The 26,005-nt window shown below is 40.2% G+C and overlaps 1 protein-coding gene across 3 annotated transcripts; it reads left to right on the top strand.

Moving 5' to 3' along the window:
* The first annotated feature begins 336 nt into the window (after nucleotides 1-336).
* Nucleotides 337-26,005, top strand: HAAO (3-hydroxyanthranilate 3,4-dioxygenase). Of its 3 annotated transcripts, none has more exons than XM_057398543.1 (10): nucleotides 337-525; nucleotides 2,847-2,925; nucleotides 6,466-6,537; nucleotides 8,194-8,300; nucleotides 11,110-11,199; nucleotides 11,881-11,924; nucleotides 21,799-21,944; nucleotides 23,088-23,156; nucleotides 24,314-24,396; nucleotides 25,712-26,005. In XM_057398543.1, the coding sequence occupies exons 1-10, from the start codon at nucleotides 446-448 to the stop codon at nucleotides 25,788-25,790; spliced, it is 849 nt and encodes a 282-aa protein (XP_057254526.1). In that variant the 5' UTR covers nucleotides 337-445; the 3' UTR covers nucleotides 25,791-26,005. The 3 variants fall into 3 exon arrangements, with proteins under 3 accessions (XP_057254526.1, XP_057254524.1, XP_057254527.1); XM_057398541.1 differs by having other exon boundaries at nucleotides 339-525; nucleotides 6,454-6,537; XM_057398544.1 differs by lacking the exon at nucleotides 11,110-11,199 and having other exon boundaries at nucleotides 339-525; nucleotides 6,454-6,537.

Raw genomic sequence — 26,005 nt, 5'->3', positions numbered from 1 at the left:
CTTGTTTGCCTGATAATTTGATGCCAACGTGCTGCACTTCCCCAAAGGGCATCACAGAGCCAGGTTCAGCTCTCCAGCAAGCCCTGCTACAACACTGGCAAAGCGTGGATCAAATTAAAGTGAGCACTTGTGGACAATTTTTGTAAGCTCAAGTTGATGCAGTAAAGAGAATGAAGGAACTTGCTGAGGGCAGCATCAGTCTTTGATGAAAATACATGTTTTAGAAACACTAGTCAATTATTAGCTAAGCTGCCAGAACATTAGAGCTCTTTACAAAGCAACCTTTGACTCCTGGACCCATCCCCTTTGACACTGGAGCCCGAAGACACCTCTTGTACCAACCAATCCCCTGAGCTGTGGGGATGGAGCCACATGCAGTTTGCTCACAGACAAAGCCCTCTGCAAGCTTGAGTATCTCCATCAAAACTCTCAGGGCTGGTGGACCATGGAGCTCCTCGTAAATGTAAGAAAATGGATAGAAGATAACAAATCTGCCTTTTTGCCACCTGTGTGCAATAAGCTTATGTAAGTAAATGAAGCTATTCTTTTTTAAACCAGTTCTTAGATATAGTCTTAGCTATAAGAGGAAGCTGCTAAAATGCATACATTGTAAACGCATACATGGTAAAATCAGTGAGAAACTGTAGTTCCTCTCAGACTAAAGTCAGTGCTGTTTCAAAGAACAGGAAATGAAGTGAAATGATTTGCAGTAACTCAGCATCAGCTGTAAAGATCAACTCAAACATAATGTATTTGCCTCAATTTAAAGTCTCTTGTAGGCAGTTAGACTGAGTTAAGGGGATTTGTGTCAGGCCATGTGGCAATAAACTCATAGAAATCCGAGGAGGTGGCATCCACATCCACAGAGGACAAGGTTGAGTAGCACAGAATAGCACCAAATTACAACTTGAAGCAGTTGTTAGAGCTGCTGAGAGTCCTTACATCATTGCAAAGGAGATAAAGCTGCACAAGCAATCAAAACTGGTAGGACTTACCCCTGGAAGATAAGAAGAAAGGAAGGGCAGGGGCACCAGAAGAGTAGGTTTCCAGGGCGTTTCCAGAGCTGTCAAGGAAGGGTAGGGAGGCTGAAGAAGCAGCTTGAAGCTATGAATTGTATTCTGAGGGAGACAACTGATGCAAGGAAAAAGTGTGGGCATTATGCAGTTGTAGAGCATTCATATTCTCAGTGTCAAAGCTCATAAACCCCATTGTAAGGAGTCCAACATGTGGCACCTTCTTGTCACAACATCAGCAAGAATTTCTTTTGTCAGTGAAGCTGAGGATGATGTATTCTGTCTAAAATTATATATACAGAAAGCTTTCATAAGAAAGGATTCTAAGGAGCAATATAAAACCAGGTTTTATAAAGAAAAAGCTGTTGTTTGTTCTGTTTTTTTTTTTTTCTTTCAATGAAAAATAATAATCTTGCTTTACTATTTGAATCCTGAAATGTTCCTGTCTGTAGGTCCAAGTCCAGCCTAATGACTTGGCTGTGCACTGGTGTCTCACCACAGCCATTCCGGTGGTAGAAATTTTGTGTGCTAAATAAATAATGTAGGGTCTGGTTTGGTTTGTTGTTTTTGTTTTTGTTTTTATATAATTGAGTGAAATAATAATTCCTTTGAGCTCATTTCAGAGGAAATTCTTGCTAGTCACATTGTGATTGTACTGATAGAGTGGCTCTTCTCATCCCACAATAAATGGAGGATTCTTCTTTAATTATGTAATTTGTTTAAACTAGACTGCAAAGAATTGCGAGAGGTGAGGGTAAACCAGCCACCCTTACACGTATAGGAACCAGAGCATGGTCCCAGTCCAAACTCACACTCTATTGCTTTTTTTCCACTGGAAAATCATAAGAACCCCCAGATTTGTGCTGTTCCAGCATGCTGACTGTTAACAGCAGCTGCACTGCTCATATGCACAAGCTATGGAGGCCGTAGTACTCATTTTTAAACAAATCCTGCTTGTTTGTCACAACTGGAACTTTTTGATGGTGTAATTAGATAAACTATTAGTGATAAGAATGATTAACCCATAGCTGCCTGCTTATTGTGTAAAAACCCAGCTAGACCCATAGGGTAACAGAATTACTGGTGGACTTGCCATGCAACAAGTTAAGCAACAATGATTTATAGAGCAATATTTTCACTTTTAGTTATTGAACTAATTAAAAAACATATGGGTTTTTATAAAAAAAAAAAAAGAACCCCTCTTAACAGCAGGTTAAGAGCCTTTTTTTTATTGCTTTTCTCTTCTTCTATTCTCCAGAGTTGACTTGAATTTATTTCATTAATTATTAGCTGTGTTGTTACTGATTTGGTCTTCCTGACCTTTTTTAGTAGGAGTGTTTATTAATGCAGAGGTATTACAGTGCGTGCTCAAAACTGAACATTAAATCTGCATGGTACAGACAGATCTGACTTCAGTTCCTTATTTTAGGATGCAGGCATGAAGCCAAGTGCTGTAACGTATACAACTTCCTAACACAGAAATGATCAATTTAAGACCTGTAATCTAATTTAATTCTTCAGATTTTGATTTGACCAATTAATTTGGCATTCAAAGCTTATTATTTCTGCTTTACTAGTCCCTAATGTGTTGCTTGTTATCATTTAAATACTCTAAAAAGTAAACAAGATAATGGTAACACATCTCTGGTCACTCGGCAGGACAGTCGCAGAGCAGAGATTCATCCAGAGCTCTTGAGTTCTCATTCTAGATGTTGCTTAGCATTCAGCCCTGTTTCACTGACTCACTGTCCTCAAAGTATTCAGAAGCAGTCTTCAATGAAATAAAGACCATCAGGAGTGGAGGTAGCTTTAAAATGTCACTTTCTTTTCTAGGCATCGCCATCAATTAAGTGTGATGTTTGTTGGAGGGCCAAACGAAAGGAAGGATTATCATATTGAAGAAGGAGAAGAGGTAACCCATAGCCTGCTTATATTTTTCTGTTTTAATTGATCTATAATGATTAAAGTGCAGCTACTTTTGAAGCTACAGATTAGCAAAGCCAGGCTGAGTGATGTTGTATTTATTAGATCTATTGAAAGACTTAAACAGAATCACTCACCAGAACCATAGACCATCTGTGTGTTTCCTTTGAAACAAGCACATGACATCCGATCTGTTTTGCTGTAATTCATTTACAACAGGAAACTAGAGAAAGTTGTCCTGACACATCAAAATGTCTCATTTCAACATTTTGGAGCAAAACTGTGGAAAGGTAATGATATTTCTGAAGTGCTATTTTGTTGCAGAAGAGATTGATCTGTGTTTCAAAAGTAATTCTGAAATTAAAAACACCAGAGTTCAATATTTTGATTGTCCCGAAATTATGATTTTTTTTCTGGACTTTGTGGAAAAGATCAGCATTCTCAGCTTCCATTCAGGGCTGGAAGGCTAAAGAATAGAACCTCTAAATACTTTTCACATCAATCCCCAAATGCAAGATATAGGAAGAAAGAGCGGAATAACTGGATTTCATGCAATCCCAATAAAATTTGGCCACCTAATCTAAAGTCCCTTTGCAAGCCCCAGCTTCAGCATCTACACAGGTCAAGGCAGAAGTGAGTCAAGTTCAGTAAATCCTTTTAAAAATAAATCCTTCTAAAAAGTGTTTCCTTCTCACTGAATCTTTTCCTCAGCTGCTTGGAAAGCACTGGAGAAGAGCTAATCAGTACACTGCTTTTATGGAATATTATAAAGTATTATATATTCCATTGAAAAAAGAGTGAGTGAATCTTGTTATAAAGGTCAATGACACTAAGATTCAGATGGAAGCTGATGATTCCTACTATTTTTTCTGTAACTCAACCTGTTTTAACACAATTCATTTATTTCTTGCTCTGAAGAATCGGTTAGAGATACACACTAAGAGATGAACACACAAAACTGAGCTGAAGTTTAACTCGTAGAACAGTTTGCACTATAATGTTAAATATATAGATATTTTTTTTTCCCTTGTCCTTACAATCTTGTCTCCCTGCGTCTCTCAGTTCATACTGGATTATCATTCATCCCTGACCCATTGCTGTGGGAATCAATTACACAAAGCAGTGTAACATATGAGCCAATTTTGGTCACTTTTATGGAGGTACAGGATAGTCATACATTACATTTTATGATAGCTTTTTATCAGGCACATTTACACCTTCCGGTGGTCAAATATAGATCCATGTTTTTCATTAGAGAAGAATTGTGAGACGGAGTATCCTAACAAACAGGCATATTCCTGAATTAGATTTGGGATTAAAACCCCTAAACCTCATTCAAAACCATGATCAGCTCATTATTTTGTCAGGCAAAAGGTCATTTATAGTTCTGAGTGGTAATTCGGAAGAAAAACTTTACAGCCATCCTATTAAAAGGCCAAATCACAAAGTGAGAACCCACAAATGCTTTATGCAAATGTAGCGTTCATAGACATAACTGCAGTTTTAATGATCACATGGAGCAATGGTATGAAAAAACTCTTAAGGTTAACAATTACTTCTAGGTGGCTCATAACTTTCAGAGGCAAGGTGAGAATTAATAAGAGGAGGGTTTGTTAATCATAAGAAGAAGATGCCACATAGTAAGTGGGAAAGCAAAATGAAAAGGCAGAGGTCTGGGAAATGAAAGGAAGAAAGTTAGAAGGTATAAAAAGAATAATAATTAACAAATAAGCATATTTAGTGACAAAAGAGATGAAAAGACTGGTGAAGAACCTTTGTTTCTTCCTTGAGTCACATTTTTCACCCAGAAAGAAAAATCCATGCCTCATTTTGACCCATTATGCAGTAGCAGTGTACAAATCAAGGCTTTTCTATCTAACGCACTCGGTGACAAGGGCTACTGGAGCATTTCATATGGTCATTCAGTAACACCAGAGAAAATGACACGGAAAGAACCTGGGGAAATGGAGTACAAGGAGGATAAGTAGCTTGGCACAGGACTTACTTATCCATGGGGATATTCCTGGCACAAGGTGAACTTTTGTGTAAGAGCTCTCAGCATGAACTCTTTTCCAGTACGTCTTCAGTTCCTTCTACTGTTTCATTCCCTCAGCAGCATATTTATTCTTCCTTATGTTGATAAAGGTGATTTTTCAGGGGCATGTATTAAAATTTCAAAACTCTTTTGGCAACAATACTGATTCAGAAAATGGATTAAGCTTTTCTAATGTTGGAAGAGGTTTATTTGGGGGTTTTCATATGCTTCAGAGGTTTTTCCTTCCCCTATTTATTTTCCATTTTGCTATGGAAATGGTAGTGAATTACTATAAATAAAATTATTTTCATTATAGTTCTAACGTTTAATCATGTTTCAGACAACTTTAGCTGCAATAGCAGCTACGTGAAATAATCTATTTGGTTTCTAAATATGGCAAAGAGAACATGGAGAGCAAAGAGAAGTTTGGCAAAGTGGCAGAAAAGTAAAGTTGGCTTTTTGAAATATTATTCCTCTGTATTATATAAAACAAGCAAAAATGTGCCCATTATTCCAGGTCAAAGAGAGACCTGCTTACAGACCATAGCGCAGTTCCTGCCATGAAACGTGAGGCTAGATGTGAGCACCTCCTAAGCCACAGCAAAGCTACTCTGAAAACAGAGCTACGGAAAACTTACTGAAGACAGAATTATGGGTTCACTGGATCTGTCCTTATAGGATCACAGAATCGACCAGGTTGGAAAAGACCTTTAGGCTCATCCAGTCCAACCATTGCCCAGCACTGCCAAGGCCACCACTAACCTATGGCACTGAGGCCTCGTCTCCATGGTGTGCGAACACCTGCAGTGACTCCAGCACTGCCCTGGGCAGCCTGTTCTAATGCCTGAGCATCCTTTGGTGCCAGATAGAGAAGGAAGACATGCTTCAAATATGATCCTTTTCCATACTAAGTCGGAAGAGAAGTAGCTGTTGCTGGGATTCAAGAGTATCTGTGGAAACAAAGCAGAACAGCTTCCAGATAAGCTATTATTCCCAAATGAGAAAGCTCCTTTAAAAAAGTGAAAGCACACACCCAAAAATCACATGCATTTGGAGTTTACTTGGGAAAATGACATTTAATTTCACTGAATGCAGTAGTGAAGACTCTGCTATATCCAAAATGAATCTGTATACACAGTGCAATTACCAGAGATCTGAACCATAACATCCCATTCCCTCAAAGACTAATCCCAGAAGTAAAGACTGCACAATGGAATTCCACTGGGTTCCCAGAATGGCTCTATAAGCAGCTGCAGACCTGTTATGTAGATTGTCAAATGTACATAAGATAATGGAAATAATCCATGTTTAGTAACATTTTCAAAAGCAACAAAGATTGGAGTCCTGTTATTGTTAGAAAACAATCTGCCAATATTTGCAATTAAGGTTGAATGTATTTATACATATATCCTTTATATACAGAATATGAAGTGCAGAATGTTTTGAGGTGGTTGCCTTAATGTGATTTTCCTATTCTTTCAGCTTTTTTACCAGGTTAAAGGAGATATGTGTTTGAAGGTAATTGAAAATGGGAAACAAAAAGACATCGTCATCCGAGAAGGGGAGGTAAGATGGGGTTGCTTTTCTGTTACTGTTGTACATAGGTATGTTAAATGAATAGTTTATAGAAAGGATTTAAACATCAGTTTATCCCTGCTGTGCAAGAGATGGGTCAGGATTATAAAAACCCCATCTTGGATGCAGTAAAACAAAACCCATGTCATTAACACAATTAATGTGTTCAACGTTTCCTGATTTCAATAACACATCAAAATGTTTCTGAGCATTTGGGATACCCATGCAGATAGTCAGCAATACACTGAGAGTTGTTATTCCCCTGCATGGCATGGAATCTGCCAAGTGAATTCTACCTGATCAGTCTTATTTACGCAGTCAGGTACATACTGCCCACCCACCCAAACATGCCATTAAGCAAACTGCCTAGAACTTAGAAATGAAGAGGCTGGGCTATTTTCAACCTTCTTTAGTCCTCACAACCAGCCTCTGCAACCACCACAATACAAAAGTGGTTGGAAAAGAACTGTTTATGGATAACATATAGCCAGCTGCACTCAGCTGTTTCTTTTTGTACTAGTGGACTTGCTAAAGCATAGATTGCAGTGCTCTTAATGAGTGCGACAAGATATTTTACTTGGCAATACTACAGGTTATTAGATGTGCTACAACTGCCACTCATTGTCACAAGCTTGAACTGCACTCAGCCTTTGAAAGGATTATTAGATCTAGCAGGGCCAGCCTTTAAAACGGAAGACATGTTAGACTCAGTCAACTTGAGGTCATTAAAATTATTATGACATTTTCAGTGAAGGAAATCTACATTTTCAAACCTATAAACAGTCAAACTTCGCACCGGAGAAGTGCATCAAGCTGACATCTTGGCAGCTACAGAAGCATTAATAAAAAGGAGCATACAGTATCCTTTAGTGGGAAGACTGACACTAGCCCTGGTAAAGCGCAATCATTAGTTCAGTTTTGCAGCCAGCAATTGTAATGACTTGCCAAACTTGGCTAAGGGAGGGGACAGGGCTTATTCCTTCCTTTCACTTCCCGTATATGTATATTTCCTTTTATTCTTACTACATTTTACTTTTATTTCTGTTATTAAACTTCTCTTATCTCAACCCACGCTGCCACCTTCCTGTACAGTCAGCTGCTGGGAAAAGTGTTACTCTCAAACTTCAGCAACAGACTTCTCCCAGACAGATGTTGCCTGTTTACTTTGTGGCTTTGCCTAAGTAGCCCCTCTTGTTTGTTGATTATTTCTGGAGAGAATAACACTCCTCACCATGCAATCACAGGTGTCCACTGTGTTTTCTTGAGCTGACAAACTTGCCTTTCGTTTCCAGTTCTGCCACACAAATTGAGCAAATTTGTAAATTCCAGATGAGCAACTAGTTAGATTTTCCTTTCAGTTGCGTCTGAGAATGGTGATCAAACCTGGAGGTGAGGACCTGGCTGCCAGAAAGGCAATGCCGATTGCAGAGTCAATGCTCATCCTGAACTGAGAAAGCAAGAAACGGTATCTGGGGGGCTGCTGGTACCAAGGTGGGTGCAGCTGCAAAGGGGTAACACAGGCTCAACAGAGCAGAGGAAAAGCAGGGCAGAAAAAGGAGCAGAGGATTTCGCAGGTTGTGGGGCAGGGGAAGGATAACACAAAGATCAGGCTTCCTGACACTGATGCTTTCCCATCTCTTTGAACAGATGTTCCTCCTACCTGCCAGGATACCTCATTCTCCTCAGAGATACGCAAACACCATGGGTCTTGTAATTGAGAGGGAAAGACTGAAGACAGAAATTGATGGGCTCAGGTGAAGTGTAAACTGTCGGTAATCTGTTAGGATTGTCATATAAATTATTTTCTCATGTCAATACAATACTGTATTTTATTTCCCTGATAATTTATCACATTCACACTGGCAATTTTGTACTAATTGTATCCACACATCTACTTATCTATACACACATAAACAGAGAGCTCATTTAGCATTTCATGTAGTTAAACAACGGACATGTTGAAACGTCTTAAATGTATGTTATATCTACTTACATAGAGCCTGCTTGTAGCGCCTTAAGTTTTAAATTCTCAGACCTCTGTAACACAAATCAAAAGTTATTAGTTTATCAATTCTGGCAAGGAAAACATTAATTCCTTTGTAAGCACTGAAAGCAAAATGATGAAGCTTTCTTGGCAAGCATGTGGAAAGCTGGAAAACAAAAGTAAATTTTCTTAACACTAACTCCCTCTACATTGTACAATAAAAGCCTCTGCCTGGCTTTTATTGCCTTATGAGAACAGTATCTTCAGAGAAATGAGAGGTTTACTTTGTATTCTAGTGGGAGCAGGGCTAAGCCTTCTCCTGTACAAGAATTCATGAGTCTAAGAAGGCAAGTCACAGTAGTAACGTTAACTAAGTTAGAAAAGCTGTGTTGATACTAACTGGATAACAGCTGACAAAAGAGACTTTACAGCTATTACCTATATAGAGTTTATAGCTATAACCTATAGAGATTTAAACCAGCAGTAATAGCTAATGTCTGCCCTTTTGTCTATTGTTCTGGCTGCTGCATGGGTGGTGTCATGTATGCAGAGCTAGAAAGATAGACTTCTTCATTCAAACCGGAGAGGCTACAGAAAGAAAGAAGAAACTAAGAAAGGGACCATTCAAACAAAAAAAAAAACACCAATAAAATACACAACAAAACCCAAAACCCATTTGACTGGATTCCAAGCTAAAGAGAAATCCAGGTAGTTTAAAACCCTGTTAATCTGTGCACTTGTCCCTTTTCTTCCTTTCATTGCAGGTCTGTGGATTGTGAACACTTACGTGATTAAAAGGAATTTCAAGCTGGAAACAATTGCCCAGTGATTCAGATAGCAGTGTTTATCTGTAATAAAGGAACACAAGTAGCTTTAGGTAACTTTAGGTAAAATAACCTAAACACAAAGTCCGTGAATGGTAGGAGTTAGATGACAAATGGATTTTTAGGGATCCCAGGTACATCTAGAGATTTGCACTCCAATTAGCCATGCTCTTGTGGAGAAATTAAACTAAAAGCTATGGTTTGCAGGTGGAAGAAAACTGTATTAACAAAGCACACTCTTCATTGAAAATATATAATCAGGTGCCTGAAAAGAAATCAATCACTGGTTTTAGTGCCCTTGTTTTCGTACTGACATGATGAACAAAGACACCTGAAGTTTTAAAGGAGAACAGTTTTTGGACCTGCACTGTCCCTCTGTGTGCTCCTGGGAGAGACTGTTTGGGATTTATGACCAGAACCTCTAATCTTTTTAAAACACTCCCAGCCATCTGCAGCACTGTACAAGAAGTCATAAGAAACTTTGAAGTATGCTGACTCAAGGTCTAATATTATGTTACTGTTCCATTATTTATCATGCATAGAGGTCGCAGTCATAAATCAGAGCTCCCAGCATGCTGATTACTGTACGAGTGAAGAATAAGTAGCTTGCACCAGTGTTTCAGCCTAAGTAATGATTACATGCTCTGTGCCATAAGAAGAAACCAAAACCCACTAGCTAATCTTAATCCTGTGGTGAACAAATGGAGGAACAATCAAGCCTGATGTTGGTTGTGTGATCCTAGTAAGGTGCAAAGTCCTTCCCAGGTGCAAAGCTTTCTCCCAGCCAAGGCATCTATAACCTCTGTCTTCTATGTAGGTTCTCTGTGTTCAAAGTTTGTGCTTGTAGCGCAGCTTTTTCCATACTGGAGGCACTAATAACGTTGTTCTCGTCCATGTACCCTAGTTTTGCAAAACTTGAGGAGCCAGAGAGCTCTTAGAAAGTTTCTGGACAGCATGTATATAGATACACATGGCAGTCACGAATACACAAACGTGCACAGTATCATTATATAAAGCCTCTTTTCCCTCTTCAAACACCAATCCAGTGACTAACTCAAAGGACACACAGAACCTAATTACATTCAGTCAAAATATGACTGTACTGGAGCATCACTCCCTTGCCAATCCATGCCATCTTTTTAAATCGGTAGATAAATTATGTATTTGCCATTCCATAGATTAGAGCAACCTTGGCTCGTTGGCCTGGCTTGTCAGCACAATGTTTACTTTTTAAGACATAAAATAATGCAAGTGAAGCACTAAGTTCCTCTTCAGATGGGTGAGCTAAACAACACTTCCCAAATTTACACAAGGGACAAACACCTATGGTTTTAATAACAAATCCAGAAGCCACCTCGTTTTCTTGTCAGCCCATGAATGGTCAATAAGCAAGCTGACTCTTGAATACGAGTATTTATGTCATGGGTGCATGGACTAGCTTACTGGAAAAGGCATTTGGGGACAGTTAGTTTTGCAGTAACTACATCCAAAGTGAGTTACAGGTCCCAAGGGATGATGGCAGCGGTCCTTTCCAGGATTAAATCTGGAAAGCTTGCTAAGGCGAGCATCCCACCCACCAGGTCAGCTAACCAGGGAAACAGACTCCTTAAATAACCATTCTTCAGAGCAAAGTACACCAGGCTTGTGAATATCACACTCTTACACAACGTAAAGCAGCTGTTTTCTTGAAAAGCCTGAAAGGGCCCGATCAGTTAGTTAATAATAAGATTGACTAATGGTTTTTTACTTTGTCAGATACTACGTTGGAGATTCAACTAATGTCCTCTTTGAAAAATGGTTTCACTGTGAAGACCTTGGCACCCAACTTGCACCAATAATTCAAGAGTAAGCTTTTTTCCTGTGGGAATTTTAGAAGAATGGTTAAAGTGATCTACAAGGTCTTCCTCAGTCTGTGACTTACACAGTTCATGTTCAATTTACGCTGCATTTTACATAGACTTATTAAAACTTAATTTTTTAATCATCTCTTGTATAGCCCAAGCTCAATGAAATCAGCTTTAAAATAAAATGAAATCAAGTGTTCCTCACTTCTGTCTGGAACACAGTTTTTGAGCAAGGGAAAGCACACTTCTGCTCAGTGCAACTAGAAGGAATGAAACATTAACACTGATTGATGCTAGGTTAACTAGGTAAAAACACTAAATTGCCTTGGGGCTTCTTTCACTCTTGCTTTAATGCCAGGACTTTTAATCATGATTAATCAGGACTGTGGCAAAAGAGAGAGGCTTTCTAGGAAATGTGTGAGTATCAGCAATTGATTTGTTAAACGCTTCCTAAAGGTGAGCAAGGAAACTGTTTATTGTCTTGAATTTTGGAGGACTTTAAGACAAACCCTCTGTCAATAAAAAAGCTAGAGCCCTGTTGAATAACGTGTGATAGTAGCTGAGGATCTGGTACATCCATTCTCAGCACAAAGCTTAATGGCCAGTATTACTGCCTAGTCTTTGTTAATCTATAGAACATGAGCATGACTTTTTACTGGTGTTTAAATGTTTACTATTCCAGGTTTTTCAGTTCAAGACAATATCAAACTGGAAAACCAAATCCAGGTAATGCAAACTCATTTCAGAATTAGAAAACTGTTCATTGAACAGCAGTGATTCTCTCCACAGAAAATGACCACATTTCTGGAGTTCTTGTTCTGTAAATTAAAGTCACTTTGGGAAGTAATTCCTTTCATTACCCCAACCACGAGTAAAATCCATGGACATGGTTGGTTGCCCATGTGATGCCATCATACTGACCTATCAGGTAACTGTGCAGTATAAAATCGAAACCTCTCTATCCTTGAGTGCCATTCAAGTCTTATGCTAAAAAACCTGCATTTCTGACTGTGCAGAATGAGATTTTTGTGAGTTGAATCTACTCATTCTATACCTACTTTTACTCCTTGTAACTATACACTGTGATCTACCCTTGGGAAATAAGGACACCTAGAGAAAGACAGATACTTTTAATTCATGTAGGGTCTGATCCATTGAACATTTTATCTCCATCCTGTCTTGCTCTACTTTTTATTTTGCTTCTGTTTGTGGACAGTGATTGTAACTTCCACACTGGAGCAGATACTCCAGGCATAACTCCTCTCAAGTGTGTGGGAAGGAGACATAGGACACAGAAAGAGTGACTGTTAAAGAAACAAATCTCTTAGTTATCTTTAGGAATCAGATCTCTCCAACACTGTTGCTTTCTATGGCAACCAAAGTCTCTATTGCAAGGACAGTTGCAACTGCACCTTCAGTGGGAAACTAGTTTTGCTGAAATCTTACAATCCTTTTGGCCCATAGGTCTATATGAACATCCAGCATGTGCATGATCCATTGCTATTAACATAAACTATTACAAAATACCACCCACCTATCTTAACTGTGTACGAAAGACTACACTATGTGGCCGCTCCTGCACCTTCAGGAAGAGTTTCTATGGACTATTGGCAAGTGTTTTACTTCAGTGCAGCCTGGTCAGTTCTGCACATGTCATGGCCATGTTCTTCATCAAAACATGCAAAAGCTTAAGCAGAGCAGGTGCTGCCGTTGGGATCTCCAGGACAACCCTTGATTCTCACCTGGAGAGTTCCTGCTCCAGTCAACCAAATGCTCTTGTGAAGGCCACCAGTTGAGTCAATCCCAGTACTCAACCGAGTTTGCCATTTCAAATCAGTCTGTTGTTTCATGCATGGAAATGACTGACTGGAGCACATTCTGCACCAACCAGGAAATTCATGGCTCAGGTGCACTGTATGTGCACACATACATAGCTCCAATACCCAGCTATGCTACTCTTACAACCACCTAACAAACTGCCATGTCGTCCTTCAGTCACACTCATAACTTAAATTCCATAGCTCTTGCCCAGGTTAAATCGCTCTTCCCCTCTCTAAAAAGGTTTTGGAACAGTTGTCCTTAGTTTCCATATTCATTCCCAATATCTTAAGTAAGGGGATTTTCATGAAATACTCTCCTAGAGAAATACTCTCTCTAGTGAAACGTAATTCCCACATCTACCCCATTTCTCAGCTTGATAGTCACCATAAAAACGTCACTGCCTGCTATCTCAGTCACTAATGAAACAAGGTTCTCACTCAAATCCTAAAACTGGGGAAAGGATATTTTGGTGTATGAACATAAACCTTCTTAAAAAGAGGTAACTAAGTCACTGTCACCCAAATGAAGAGGTCACAGAAGAGTCCTGTGGACTGAACAACAACATTACAAGTCCTTGCAATTAGCAAATGCTAAACCACTCAGAAACCCTGCCTGAAAGACTTTGCAGCTGAGGCAGCTTTTGGCATTGGCTTTTACTGACTAGGAAATGTACTTCTGCGTTTCTTACAGACAAAGTCTTGTCGCCACCAAGATCTGAATTTTCTTTAGATGAACCACCAAAATGTGTGTATTTTAATTTGATCTTATTTTAAGTAGAGCATGTCACCCATGTGGCATGGTTGGGTGTTGATGGTAGGGGGGTAGGGGCATAGGTAGGGCAGGTACTGTCTCTCACTGTGTGCTCACACAGTCTAGCAGAGGAAATACAGTTTTAGATGAAGCCTCTAGATGCTGCTGTAATAAAAAAAATACCATCTCACACATACCATCCTTGTTCGATACAGTGATTTCCAATCAGCATCCCTCAGCAGTCCCAGTGGACAGCTTATGTATCAGTAACAAATTAATTACATCAGTACAGGAAAAAAAAAGCATGAATGATTTATATCGTTAATATTTTTTCAGATTAGAGCTAAATAACAGGACAATCAGAAGATACAGTGTATCTTGACACTTGGCTTTTAAACACAGAACTCTGAGAAACTGCTATTGATAAATCCAGTACAGAAGCTCTTTCATTGCAATTTGGGCAAGAGCTGTAAAAATCCCAAAAGGCATGAGAGACTTCTATTAAAAATGAAAAAAAAAAGAGGGTTTTTTTCAACAAAATGAAAGAAAAGAAAAACAAACAAACACAGTTATTGTGCTCAGAGATCAATACATCTTCCACCCCGAATGGATGCTCCTCTTGGATTAACTACTAAGTCAAGACAAGAAATACTCGAAACACTCCTGGCTTCACTCTTGCTGTAAGCAAAGCAAAGCTACACGGCAGGCTTTTAGCCTGGGGAACAGCTCCAGTTTTCCAGTTTTCAGTTCTCGTGGACAATAAGAAGCTCAAAGTCTCGATGACGTTTTATACATGAGGAAAATACCCCACATTTTTGGGGTTACAGAACTTTCAGCCAGCAGCGGCTCTCAGTGAGACTTGTGTTTAAAAAACCCCAAACCAACAAACCGAGATGGGAGTAAGCTGGTGGTATGTTCCTTCTGGAGGTGTGTTCAAGAGATAGAGAAGTCATGCTCTGGATTTATTCCCTCAGCAGCTCTTGCTGTCTTTAAGAACTAGAATTCAACAACAACCAGCATGATCTTTCAACACACAACAAGCCACCAGCAGCTTCTCATGATGTTTCACTTCAGATGTATTTTACCAAGATGTGAGCTGGCCTGTGCGGGGGGGGGGGGCTGGCTTTCAGCCTTTTCTTTCAGGTTCTCCTCTGAAACCTCAGAACCCCATCAGTTTAAGAGTGCCAGCTGAAGCGCTTTCAGGTTCGTCTCTATACAAGCCTGAACAAGGGCCTCACCTTTCTAAGAGAAATGGAACAAAATTGAAGGAAAACATTTTGAAAGGAACCCTTGATTGCAGCTCACTCCTAGAGCAAAGTTATAAATGGAATCAATCAAGCTCCAACTGCTTTTAGAAAACCACCAAACACCCAAGTCCTGAGCTTCTCTTGATTTATTTATGGTTTCTGCCTCAGCCAACAATAGAGCAAAAAAGCAGGGTACTCAGAAGATATGAAGAGAAAGCAATAGCCATTAAAAACATATATTTTTTAGAAGAGTGACTTAAATACCACGAGATGAAATATAATCAGAAGCATGTATTGCATGCAATCCTTACTTAAGGCATCTTCCCTGGCACTGTTTTGTACTGAATTACTCACCTCTTTTGTTACCGCATGTCAAAGCAAAGCCTAAGAAAGCTCACCCTCCCTTTATAAGTGAGGGTGAATATACTTAGGATATAGGTTGGTTTGGTTTACAGAGTTTTTGACATGAAGGGGGGGGTTGGAACTTGATGATCTTAAGGTCCTTTCCAACCCTAACTATTCTATGATTCTATGAAGAGTCAGAGCTATCAAAGCAACTCTTGTTACTTTCAGCTGAATCAGACTGGAAGCAAGGATCCCTCAGGATTTCTATTTCATCCCAGTTTTACATTCAAGAGGACAAAGTTCAGACAGACAAACCCCTGTTCTAATAACAGTGATGGCTCAATATTGTTCACAGAAGTATCCAGAAGTTCAAAAGTGTATCCTGCCATGCTCGCTGAACTAATCCAGGCTTCTTTCATGTGAAATTTGATGGGGAAAAGTGCAAGAAAAGACTTTTCCTGAGTTAATTATCCTCAAGAACAGTAGCGATGTAGGCAGAATGGCAGGAGTTTGTTTCTCCAAATCAACCTAATGATAAATGAAATCTGAATTCCCATAAAAGCTTTATTGCCAGTGAACATACAGATCTACGATACAAAAAAAAACCCAAACCCCAGTCCTGTAGTGGCTTCACTAGCAAAGCTTTCATCATTTTTAGGTGTATCTAGGGTAATTTACAGTCTGGACTTAAAATCTGGTTGGTATTGCTAGAATACAGCACAGTCTGATGCTTGTGATTCAGAGCAGACAAAACCTAAGGGCCTGAATGAGTATGAAAAACTGGGTAATTTCTTCAGTCAGTTGGAGTAGAAATACCATATAGCCTAGGGCATGGTCTGTAAACAAATGTTTTCTGGTTTCAGAAGCACTATTAAACAAGTGATAAGGGTGAGCTCAGCACTATAATAATCAGCTTCTGTGCTGTTAATCCTCTGTAGCTAAATCAGTGCAACCTCTGTAGTCTCGTTTCGTTGGTGTATAAAAACAAGCAGATCAAAAGAGAAGAGTGTTAATAGCTGAAAATAAGAGAAACCTGAAGTTTTATTTGCTATGGAGATGTTTAGAAAACTGTTTGATTCTCTTTGATTCACTTCTCACCTTTTAAGGACTTCAAACATATCTAGATAGATTGCTCTTTCTATATTACTTGTTTTTGCTTTGAATACTTGTATTAAAAGAAACAGCATATAAGCATTTAGCTATTAATGAGCGTTCCTCTAGGGAAAAACAACCAGTGGAGGCCTCCAGGACATGACAGTATTCAAACTGACAGAGAGCAACAATTGTTTTAAACTGTCTAGACCCACCAGACTTGTACAGTTCTCTGAAGCACTGTTCCGATACCTGATCAACAACTTGAATATACTCCTTTTTCTTATCATCCTCATGGTCTCTATTCTGGCAAAGATGCTGACATAAATACACTGTTCATCTTCATCCCGTCCTACCTACAACCTTTAAGTAACTCCCAAGTCATTTTCATAGCTCTCCTGAAGCCCACCTGAACTGCAAAAAGTAGAAGGGAACAGAATCATCTAATGTGCATCTCCAATACAGTGTCTCGCTGGCTTCATCTATTTCCCCTCCCTCCATATTGAACAACTTTCCACACCACACTGGTCCCCAGTGAGTATATAGCCAGTACTGGAGATGAAGATCTTGGACAAACCAACCTATCACCAACATTTAATGCACAAATAAAGTAGAATTACAATGTCTGGAGTACGGCTGCTACAATTTGCCATATGAAGACTCCTGCTAAACTTTTTAATGCCAAACTACAACACATCATCCCAAAACCAGGAGTGCAGGTTGCATGTTCTCTGGAGCCATGGATGTTTCAGGAAGTTCATTAGGCTCCCAGAGCAAATCACACCAGTCAAACAAAAACAAACCCCAAAGTCTCCAGAAAGAAGTCTGCTTCTCCCACAGTATTCTCAGCTGAGCCTCCTCAAAGAAAGGCAGAACATAAACTGTAATCTTCAGGAGCTCTCATTATGCTTCACCATGGGAACCAAGTCACTACTGACCTTTAGCAGACAATGTATATAATAATCCTATCAGGGGAATTGGAATACATGCCCTATAAAGTTGTTTTCCTTTCTGCTCAGACTTTAGTGGGAAAAAAACCCTAATATTTTTAAGAGCTGTGAAGCTCGGAGCAGTTTCAAAACAGGTTTGTCTCCTCTAATAAGGTAGCTTTTTTCTTCCTTATGCTCTTAAATGCTCCCCAGACAGCAACTTCTGAAACAGAAAACTCACTAATGGAGTCAGTCTGGCATTCTCACTAGTGTTTTTAAGGCTGTATAGTAGGAATAGCTCACACACGCTGTACAAATCCTTGTCTCACAAACGCAGTGAGGTCTGAACATCTGTTATACTGAAATACCCTATTCCTCTCCTATGGAAGCAGAAGTTATGCAGAGGCAATTAATGAAGTGCCTACAGTTATACCAAAGGCAGATTCAGAAACAAAAATGAAGACTCCTGATTTTAGGATTGGAATATGGCCAGTATTTATCATTCTTGATTACAGTGACCTAGCTGGATATGAAAAGCCTTGAAACAGATTTATGGCCTATGCCTTGCAATGTTGTTGTTCTAATTTATTCCCTTCCCTCTGGCTGGTGAGATCTCCTCCTCAAGAGGCTGTATTGAAAAATTGCAAAAGCATTTTTCAAAGCCTCCCTCAAACTTTTTTGTTTCAATTAGAAAAAGAAATACTGCTCTTTTGTTTCCAGCATAGATTTAATGACACAGAGAAACGTGCCTAGCAATAATTACCAGGGACAAGTCATAAATTACCAGTCACGCCAATTCTCAGGGCATGCTACAAAACCAAATACAATTACACAGGGAAATGTACGATTACAGCAAGTGAGTGCTGCGTTTTTAGCTAAATGTTTCTGCATCTATACTCACCATCAGTGAAATGAACCAACTATCCCCTAAGTAATCAGTCACCATCAGCGCTTTCACACTAGACTGTTATATGGAATGAGCTAACTACTTGCTTTTTCAAACCTGAAATTACGTCCCTCAGTCCACAGGTTTTATTTGCAGAGGTATTAAAGTCCTACCGGTCTCACTGACATTTCCATTAATGTGCAGAATAAAGCAGACTTTTCATAGGAATCAGGTAGGCACATATGAGAGAAACACCTCAGGGTCTATATTACTGCTGGCACTGGCAATTAAATGTGAACAGCTGCAAAACTCTCACATCAGAGCTACTCATTATGATACAGTATGCTTTAAGAGATAGAAGGGACGATTAAAAAGCAGAAATAAGTAAATGAATACATAATGCTAAATACGTAATGCTAAAATAACTTGTGAACTCTTTTATCCCCAGTCTGGACCATTTTACACTCAGTTAAAAGGATAAAAAAGCAAAGAGGATCTAACTGCTCACTTTGGATAAGGATGTCTTCTGCTTTGGCAGAGGAAGGCACCATTCGGAAGGGACTTTCTCACATCCTTGCATGGAGATGAGGTCACAGCATGCAAGGACAGACCTTTTCTGAGGCAGCACAGTGACTTAGAATGGAAGGGCTTCCATAATTAGTAAGAACAAATAAGGTGATTTAAAGATTCTTCCACCTAGAATGTGCTGCCTGTAAGTGAAAGATGGCATGTCACTGTAAAACACAGCATGTCATAAAGGCAACACGTGATCAGTTTGAGAGTTGACATTATTGCAATATACTGCATTTCACATGCTTTATTGCTCTCTTCCTTTGCATCTTGAAGGTGATGAAGAAATCTTGAAGAAACAAGACTTCTAAAAGAGCTATGGGAAGAGCTTGGGGATAGCAGGTCTCAAGAAATAACACTCTGGGAGAATGACATGGTCTCATTTCTTGACAAGAGAGCTTAGGCACATCACAGGGGTAGGGAAGAGGGAGCTTCCACGTAACGTGCAAGTTTGGGGTAAGCAAATACACCCTCATATACCTTGTGGGCCAGTGGCTGTCCTCTTTATTACCATCAGAAGTATCCCAGCCAGTTCAAACTCTTCCTTAGGTTCCCTCCGGTGAGGCAGTAACTACCTGTATGTTCACTGGCTGTTTCCCTGTGAGGTGTTCACTCCAGTTTTGCACTGCTTTGTGTTCTTAGTCCCAGTACAGTCTCTATTCACCGAAATCAAATTCCCCTAAGACCTGGCATTTCCTTTTGTAAAATATTTACAAATTCATTCAGCAAACACGTCTTCTTGAGCTCAACATGGTATCATCACATTCTAATTGGAAGCTGAAAAGAGCTGTAAACCCCATTAAAGAATGGATTGCTGTGATATGAATATTTAATAGTAATGATCTACAAAAAATGGACTTTGCTGTTGAGCTATTGAATTGGATCTCCTGAACATGTAAGAAAACACTAGATTTGATGTTCCACTCACTGATCTATTACTTGGAGACGCGCAAGACTTTCGGCTAGCTAGCTTAGAACTGCTGTCTTCCTGCATTGTGCTGGCATATTTTTACCTTTACCATCATTAAACATATTGTCTCACAGTATTACTAAAACATAAGAACTCTGGAAACACATGAGCTGTACATAACCTGAGATATTGTTCAAAGCTGGTGTACAGGCTAAGCAGAAATATATGCAACAATATCTAAATAGCACGATGCTGGAATTCTTGACCTGTGGAGATGTATCCCCTGGAGCTGAGCAGGATGATCATGGCATTTTGGTATTTCTCCCTTGCCCTACAGGGTAACTATCTCACCTAGGGCATGCATTTTAGTAGGAAGCCCTACCAAGGGTAATTTTCTGTGGCTTTTCTCAATTCAGGTGTAACCTGTTTTATTCTGATACCAAAAAACCCCAAAACTCTATCGTCTTTATATTACTTCAGGAGGTAAAGATTGCTACTATTAATGAAAAACGTAATCTATTGGGATACTAATTCACTGAGCACCTCCTGATAAAATGTCTTTACTTTTTCTTCTTCTCTGCTGTGTGTGAATAGATGCCATAATATTTTAGGCCTTTAATTTGTATCTGACCCTAGCCAAAGAACTATGTTGCAATAAGGCTGTAGTTGAGCATATCCATAACTTAAGGACTAAGTGTGTAAGATTCCTAATTACCTCCAAAGCAAATGCGATAAACCTGTAAAAATTAAGAAAAAACCAAAACCTGACAGACGTATTGCAAATGTGAACATAAATCATCAGTGCCCTTAAAACTGCTTTGTAGTATTATCAAATTATGAAGTACAGAATGTTCAGACTAGATCCTGTTAATATTTCAGAACCCAGATTAGAATAAACCTAACGTAAAGATTTTCGTTTTCCTTCTGGCCCTTCCTCATTTCTCTGGAGGAGTTTGCTTCTAAGAAAAGTGTGTTAAGTATTGGTGTGAAATAATGGAAAAGTAGGAAGCTTTCTTTAAAACAAAAGAATTTGAAGAAAAGCTTTCAAACAAAAAAGTTATTCTTTTGCTGCAGATTTCTTCAGGTTGCTTTCAGTTTGTCCTGAAGGAGGCATTGCCAAGACAAATCATTTGCAGGAACATGTTGACTTCTGCCATCTAATAGAAGAGAGAAGACATCTGAATAACAAGAACCTGTGTCTACAATACAAGGGTTCATCCCATCCAGATTGTCTGGACATGGATGTAGCCAGCCAGTGCTTATTCTGACCTATTAAACAGCAGTAGCTTATTCAGTACGCTGCTATCCCTTGGAGGCACTGAGCGCCTCACATGTTGTTCAAAAAGTGAATATATATTGCACAGAGAATGGCCTTCCACAGAAAACCAAAACGATACATTTGGAGCCATCAAGAGAGTTTTCCCAGCATCTAGTCGGCCTTATTGCTCAAAATAACACCAAGGGTGTTCCCCTATGGCATCTCAGAGCGAACTACTGGGGATCGCTAAGGCACTTGTGCTGCCTCTGCACTTCACTGTGAGCTGGTAAATAACTACAGCTAATTTCATCTACCTGTTTGCTTCACTGTGGTCAGTGTATTTAAAAACACAGAAAGGAGAAACAACACAAAAGCCAGTACTAACCGTGTAAAAGATATATAGAACCAGCTTACTCTACATGGGGATATACACAAGGGGTCACTTAGCAAAGTGCCCAGATTTTATCTGCACAAAAGCTGCTCTGAAAGAAAATTAAGACGGTGCCAGGAAGAACTATGTAGTCTATTGCATTCTGTCTGAATGCATTTTTAACAAGTGTGGGTGCACAGTCCTTCTGACAACACCTTGGAAGAAGCAACTCCATGAAGATACACACACAATACACGCATCTTACAACCTTAGGTCCTGACCATAGCACTCTTTACTGCTACAACTGACTTTTGATTAGATAGTATCTGTAAATTGAACCCTTCAAGCCGTAAGTAACAGTAAAACGTTTGCAAAGACCAAGGGAAGCAAGCGTCAGTGACCACCCTCCACCTTCCTTACAGATGAAATCCTGAAAGAAACACCTTTCCCTCTAAATTTGACCTCTGTTATGGAGCCGTTTTCCTTCCAAGGCTGGTTAAATGACCATCGTGGTGAAATCCAGCAGAAGAAATCCTCGAGTCTGTTTGGAGATAACTTCGAAACAGAGGTAGGAGGGTCTAATTTCTCTGAAAGAGAGGGGTATTTTTAAAGATAAATAGTAGGTGCCTGCTGTCCAGACTGAGGGAATCCAAGCCTAGGAACAGCACGCAGTCGGTAGAGAAAGTCACGCACCCCTACAGAACCACTTGCTCTTAACCTGCCCTGCCCTTTGGAAGCGCCCGTCTTCATCCACTGCTTTGAGTAGCTTAGGGCAGAGGCTTCCTAGCTCAGATAGTTCCATCCACAGAATTAACCTGAACCTTAATTCCATTCATGTCCCTTGGGATCGAAACAGCTTGCTCATTCCACCCCCAGCCCCTCCATAGCTACCAAATCAGCAATACCGGCATGATGCAAACACTACTGGAGTGTGCTCTGCTTCCCTGTGTGTTCGAAGAGCATAACTTAACCAAGTCGAAGCTGGGGGTGTCATTACACTTTTCTTTTCCTCCCCCTCAATCCACATGAAGTGGAAATAGGGAAAACCGGGCAGCACCAGAGAGCCTGGGCTGCGATGAGCATTGTGCTTCTCAATGTCACTTTGCTTTAGCCAAACACAGCCTAGCCTGGTAGTAAACTAAGCTGTCATCATTCGATATCTGTGCTGTACGCACAGTAGTTTGCAAAACATATTCCTTCCCTGGGTTATTTGGACTCGCACTCTGAGGAATGCAATACATTTGACAGCCTAGGGACAGCGTGGGACTGTCAGGAAGAACACAGAAAGGGCAGATAATGAGAAAAATAAGGTCCGGTCTGCAGCTTTGTTAATGCTTAGAGAAGACTCTTTTCTACTTCGACAGGCTCCTGACAGGGTCTAGAGTTCATGAGGAGGAAGTGCCTGTTCCAAGAACAGAAGCAGGAAGGATAGAGATGCAAAGCTGAGAGTGGGAGGAGGCAGAAGGAATAGATAAGTGAGGATGCAGAGGAGCATAAGGAGTGGCAGGTGTGATCAGTTCCCTTTTTATCAGTAGGAATCAATATGAGAGTACCAAACGTAATGTGAATTTTAATGTCTGTAAAAATAATGTCATCTTCTATGAATATTTTTCTGTAAAAATAGAATGTTTAAAATCCTGTTGGAAGATGAATATGTACACTTCGGTCACTGGGAGGAATCCATTCCTTTTATTCCCTATTTCCTTTCAAGGTTATAGCTTATGGACCGGGAACAACTGAGAAAAGCAAGAAGAATTCTGATATCTGGATATGGCAGCTGGTATGTGGCAACTCACATTTGTTACTGAACAAGTTCACATTTCAGTTCAGACTGAACAGTAGTAAAGACTTCTAGCACCAGCAACAGAAATTAAGACGATTACCTTCTCTTAGGAAAGATCATCAGCAGGCACCACCCTTCAGCTTTAAACTATCATGAAAAATAACTGTGAACTATTGCCACCATGAAAACAGTCCATTTCCTCATCTTCTACATTGCAGACAGAGATACTGGCATCCTCCATCAGGTCTTGGTGGGGGTTTTAATACACCCTGCACTGGGTATACCCTGTAAATATATCAGAATGCCTCCAAGCGATAATAAAGCATCACCTATTACTTCTACGCTATAGCATTTGTGCTCATAGAATCATAGAAGTCGAAGTGAAAGCAGGTAGAACACGCCAATTAAAAAGTCTGAGAACTTGTTTATACTGAAGCACAGTGGGAGGTGAACCAGATGCCTTTCGTTCAGCTGGCTCCTAAGAAAGATTTGCAGCCCAAGGGGAAAACAGAGAAGAGCTCGTTCTCATCCAGAGCCAGCCTAGACTGGGAGGAGGATATTTCTATTAGTTCCTGCTCTGTTGAAGTTCACAGGGACCATCAAATGCTGATTAAAGACATAAAGATATTGAAAGCCATTTGTTTACAGCACAGCAGACAGCATCTGTGCCATCAAGACCTTGTTGCTGGCAAGAGCCTTGACAAGACAATGATGAATCCATTGCAGTGTGGATGGGCTCCTATGAGTGATTTCTGTCAGCTCCCTGCCGATTTGTGAGCTGCTTCTCAAGACATTAGGAATCAGAAAAGTAGAAGAGACAGGAGGATATCAGAAAAGTAGAAGAGATAGGAGCCTGAGATAGGAGGAGGTTGTTATTTCCAGAGCTGTACCAGCTTGCAGGCTGCTAGGTTAGATTGGTAGCATTGTACCCCCAAGAGCCAGGCAGTGGGTTGCTGCTTTATGACGGGGAACAATGAACCATGTTTTTAGTGATGCTAATAGTGTCGGACAGGGAGGAGCAGCTGAATATTTAGCTAGGCCTCACGAAACAGAGCAGATTTAAATTGCTCTTTCAGTGGAAAAGATTTACTTTCCTGCAGCATCTTCTTTCTGCTAGGAAAATTAAGAGCTGACTATGTGTTCTTTCCCTTCAGGAGGGCACATCGACTGTTGCCATGGATGGTAAAACCCTAACTCTCTCTGCTGGTGACAGCCTGCTTGTCCGTGCCCAGACTATGTGAGTAGAGATGAAGTGGTTCAATGCATGATTTCTCATCTCCCAATAAAACATGTATTCGGTCCACACCAGGCTGCACATGAGCTGGTGCAGAAGCACAGTACCTGTGAAGGCTGTGGGTTTGCAATAGCCTCCATTATTCCTCAGGGCAGAGGTGTCTTCAGGAGGAAACAAAGCTGGATGTTCATTCTAGTTCACCTCTTAGGATTAAAACTGGGGAAAATAAAAAAGAGATGCACTGCCAAGAAAAAGCAGCATGCAAAAGGCCATTCATAAAAGGTAGACTGCACAAGTTCACCCCACTGGCAATCACAGCAGGTCCTCGAAGCTTCAGGCCAGGCTTAATCAACCTCAGTGCAGCAAGATTTGGGGTTCAGACTAAGAACCCAGCTCTCTTCCTGGAGCAGGATGCATATGGCTGTTTCATAATCATGACACAGAGGGTATATGAAAAGGAACAAAACCATTAGTTTCCAGGGGAAATGGAAAGGGATAGTACTTGCCAACTCTCACGATGAGTGGCAAGAGCTGATAAAGTGCCCACCATGAGGATGATGTATACTCACTGGTAATGCAATGCAGGAGATTATAGGCAGATGACAAAAATGGCCTTCTTCCCTACAGGAAAAAAATCTCATAGGTAGTAGTCTGCACCTTTTGTACAGCACTGCAAACATTTGCTGAAAGAGCTGAAACTGACCTCCGATTCCAACATGCGGTCACCTCCTCCCTTCACCATTACTTCCATCACTTCTGTGAAATCACTTAAATTAATGCCCAGCCCTCCAGTCCAACAGATGAACATGTCTTTTCCAAGTCATGGCACGCTGCCCATGCAGAGATCTGCCACCATTAAGGCGTTCATCAGGTCTTTGCAGCAGGCACCTTTTGCACGCATCACTTGCACTGTGACTGATCTCTGGCCATTGGAAATAGCTAATATAAGAGAGATGACCACAAGGCAAATACTACTGAATCTGTAGATACTGATTTTGTTAAAATAATAGCTGGCACTGAGGTGATTCTGTTCAGATCCTCCCGTCACCAAGATCAGAATGGATACCTTCCTGCTTGGTTCATCTATAACTAGATATACGTTCTTCCTCACCACATCATGACGTTTGGCTTAGGTTGGTGATGGTGCAGAATAATTCCCTTAACTACCACAAGATAGGCCAGGACGCAAAGAGAGCAAGTATATTCAGAACAGAACTTGTCCATTTTCCCTTACTTTTCAGCAGCATCAATGTTCTAGTTATTGGTTTGAGTGTGTGGTTCCCCCCACACACACTGGATCATCTCTCTATTTTCCTAGGTACTACTGGAAAAGAACAGAAGAATGTGTTGCTCTCTGCATTGCTCAGGATCCAAAGCGCAAGCAGCCTTATTCCTAGCTCCTGCGTCAGCTGACTTGGATGATAACTAGGTTTTAACCTACTTGTCTTACCTTAATGATCTGTTAGGCAGAATACCTGGAAATGTGATTAGTCGAAGCCAATGATTACACTGCATTATTGGAGTCAAGTGCTGTGTCCAGCTAAAACTTCCCCCCACCCCCCCAAGTAGTTAAAGTTTCAGCAAAATCTGCAATCAATAATTTTGTTTAAAA

Source organism: Pezoporus wallicus, unplaced genomic scaffold (genome assembly GCF_028554395.1).
Source record: "Pezoporus wallicus isolate ANWC-B61680 ecotype Strahan unplaced genomic scaffold, APGP_CSIRO_Pwel_v1 contig_11493, whole genome shotgun sequence".
Lineage (NCBI taxonomy): Eukaryota > Metazoa > Chordata > Aves > Psittaciformes > Psittacidae > Pezoporus > Pezoporus wallicus.
Note: the sequence above shows the minus strand (reverse complement) of the source record. Positions and strands in the feature narration are given on the sequence as shown.

Excerpts from the sequence above, each read along its gene's own strand:
- HAAO (XM_057398541.1), top strand. The coding sequence starts at position 446 with ATGGAGCTCCTCGTAAATGTAAGAAAATGGATAGAAGATAACAAATCT. Across the intron at positions 8,301-11,109 it reads ACAGAAATTGATGGGCTCAG|ATACTACGTTGGAGATTCAA; the intron begins GTGAAGTGTAAA and ends TTACTTTGTCAG. Across the intron at positions 24,397-25,711 it reads CTTGTCCGTGCCCAGACTAT|GTACTACTGGAAAAGAACAG; the intron begins GTGAGTAGAGAT and ends CTATTTTCCTAG.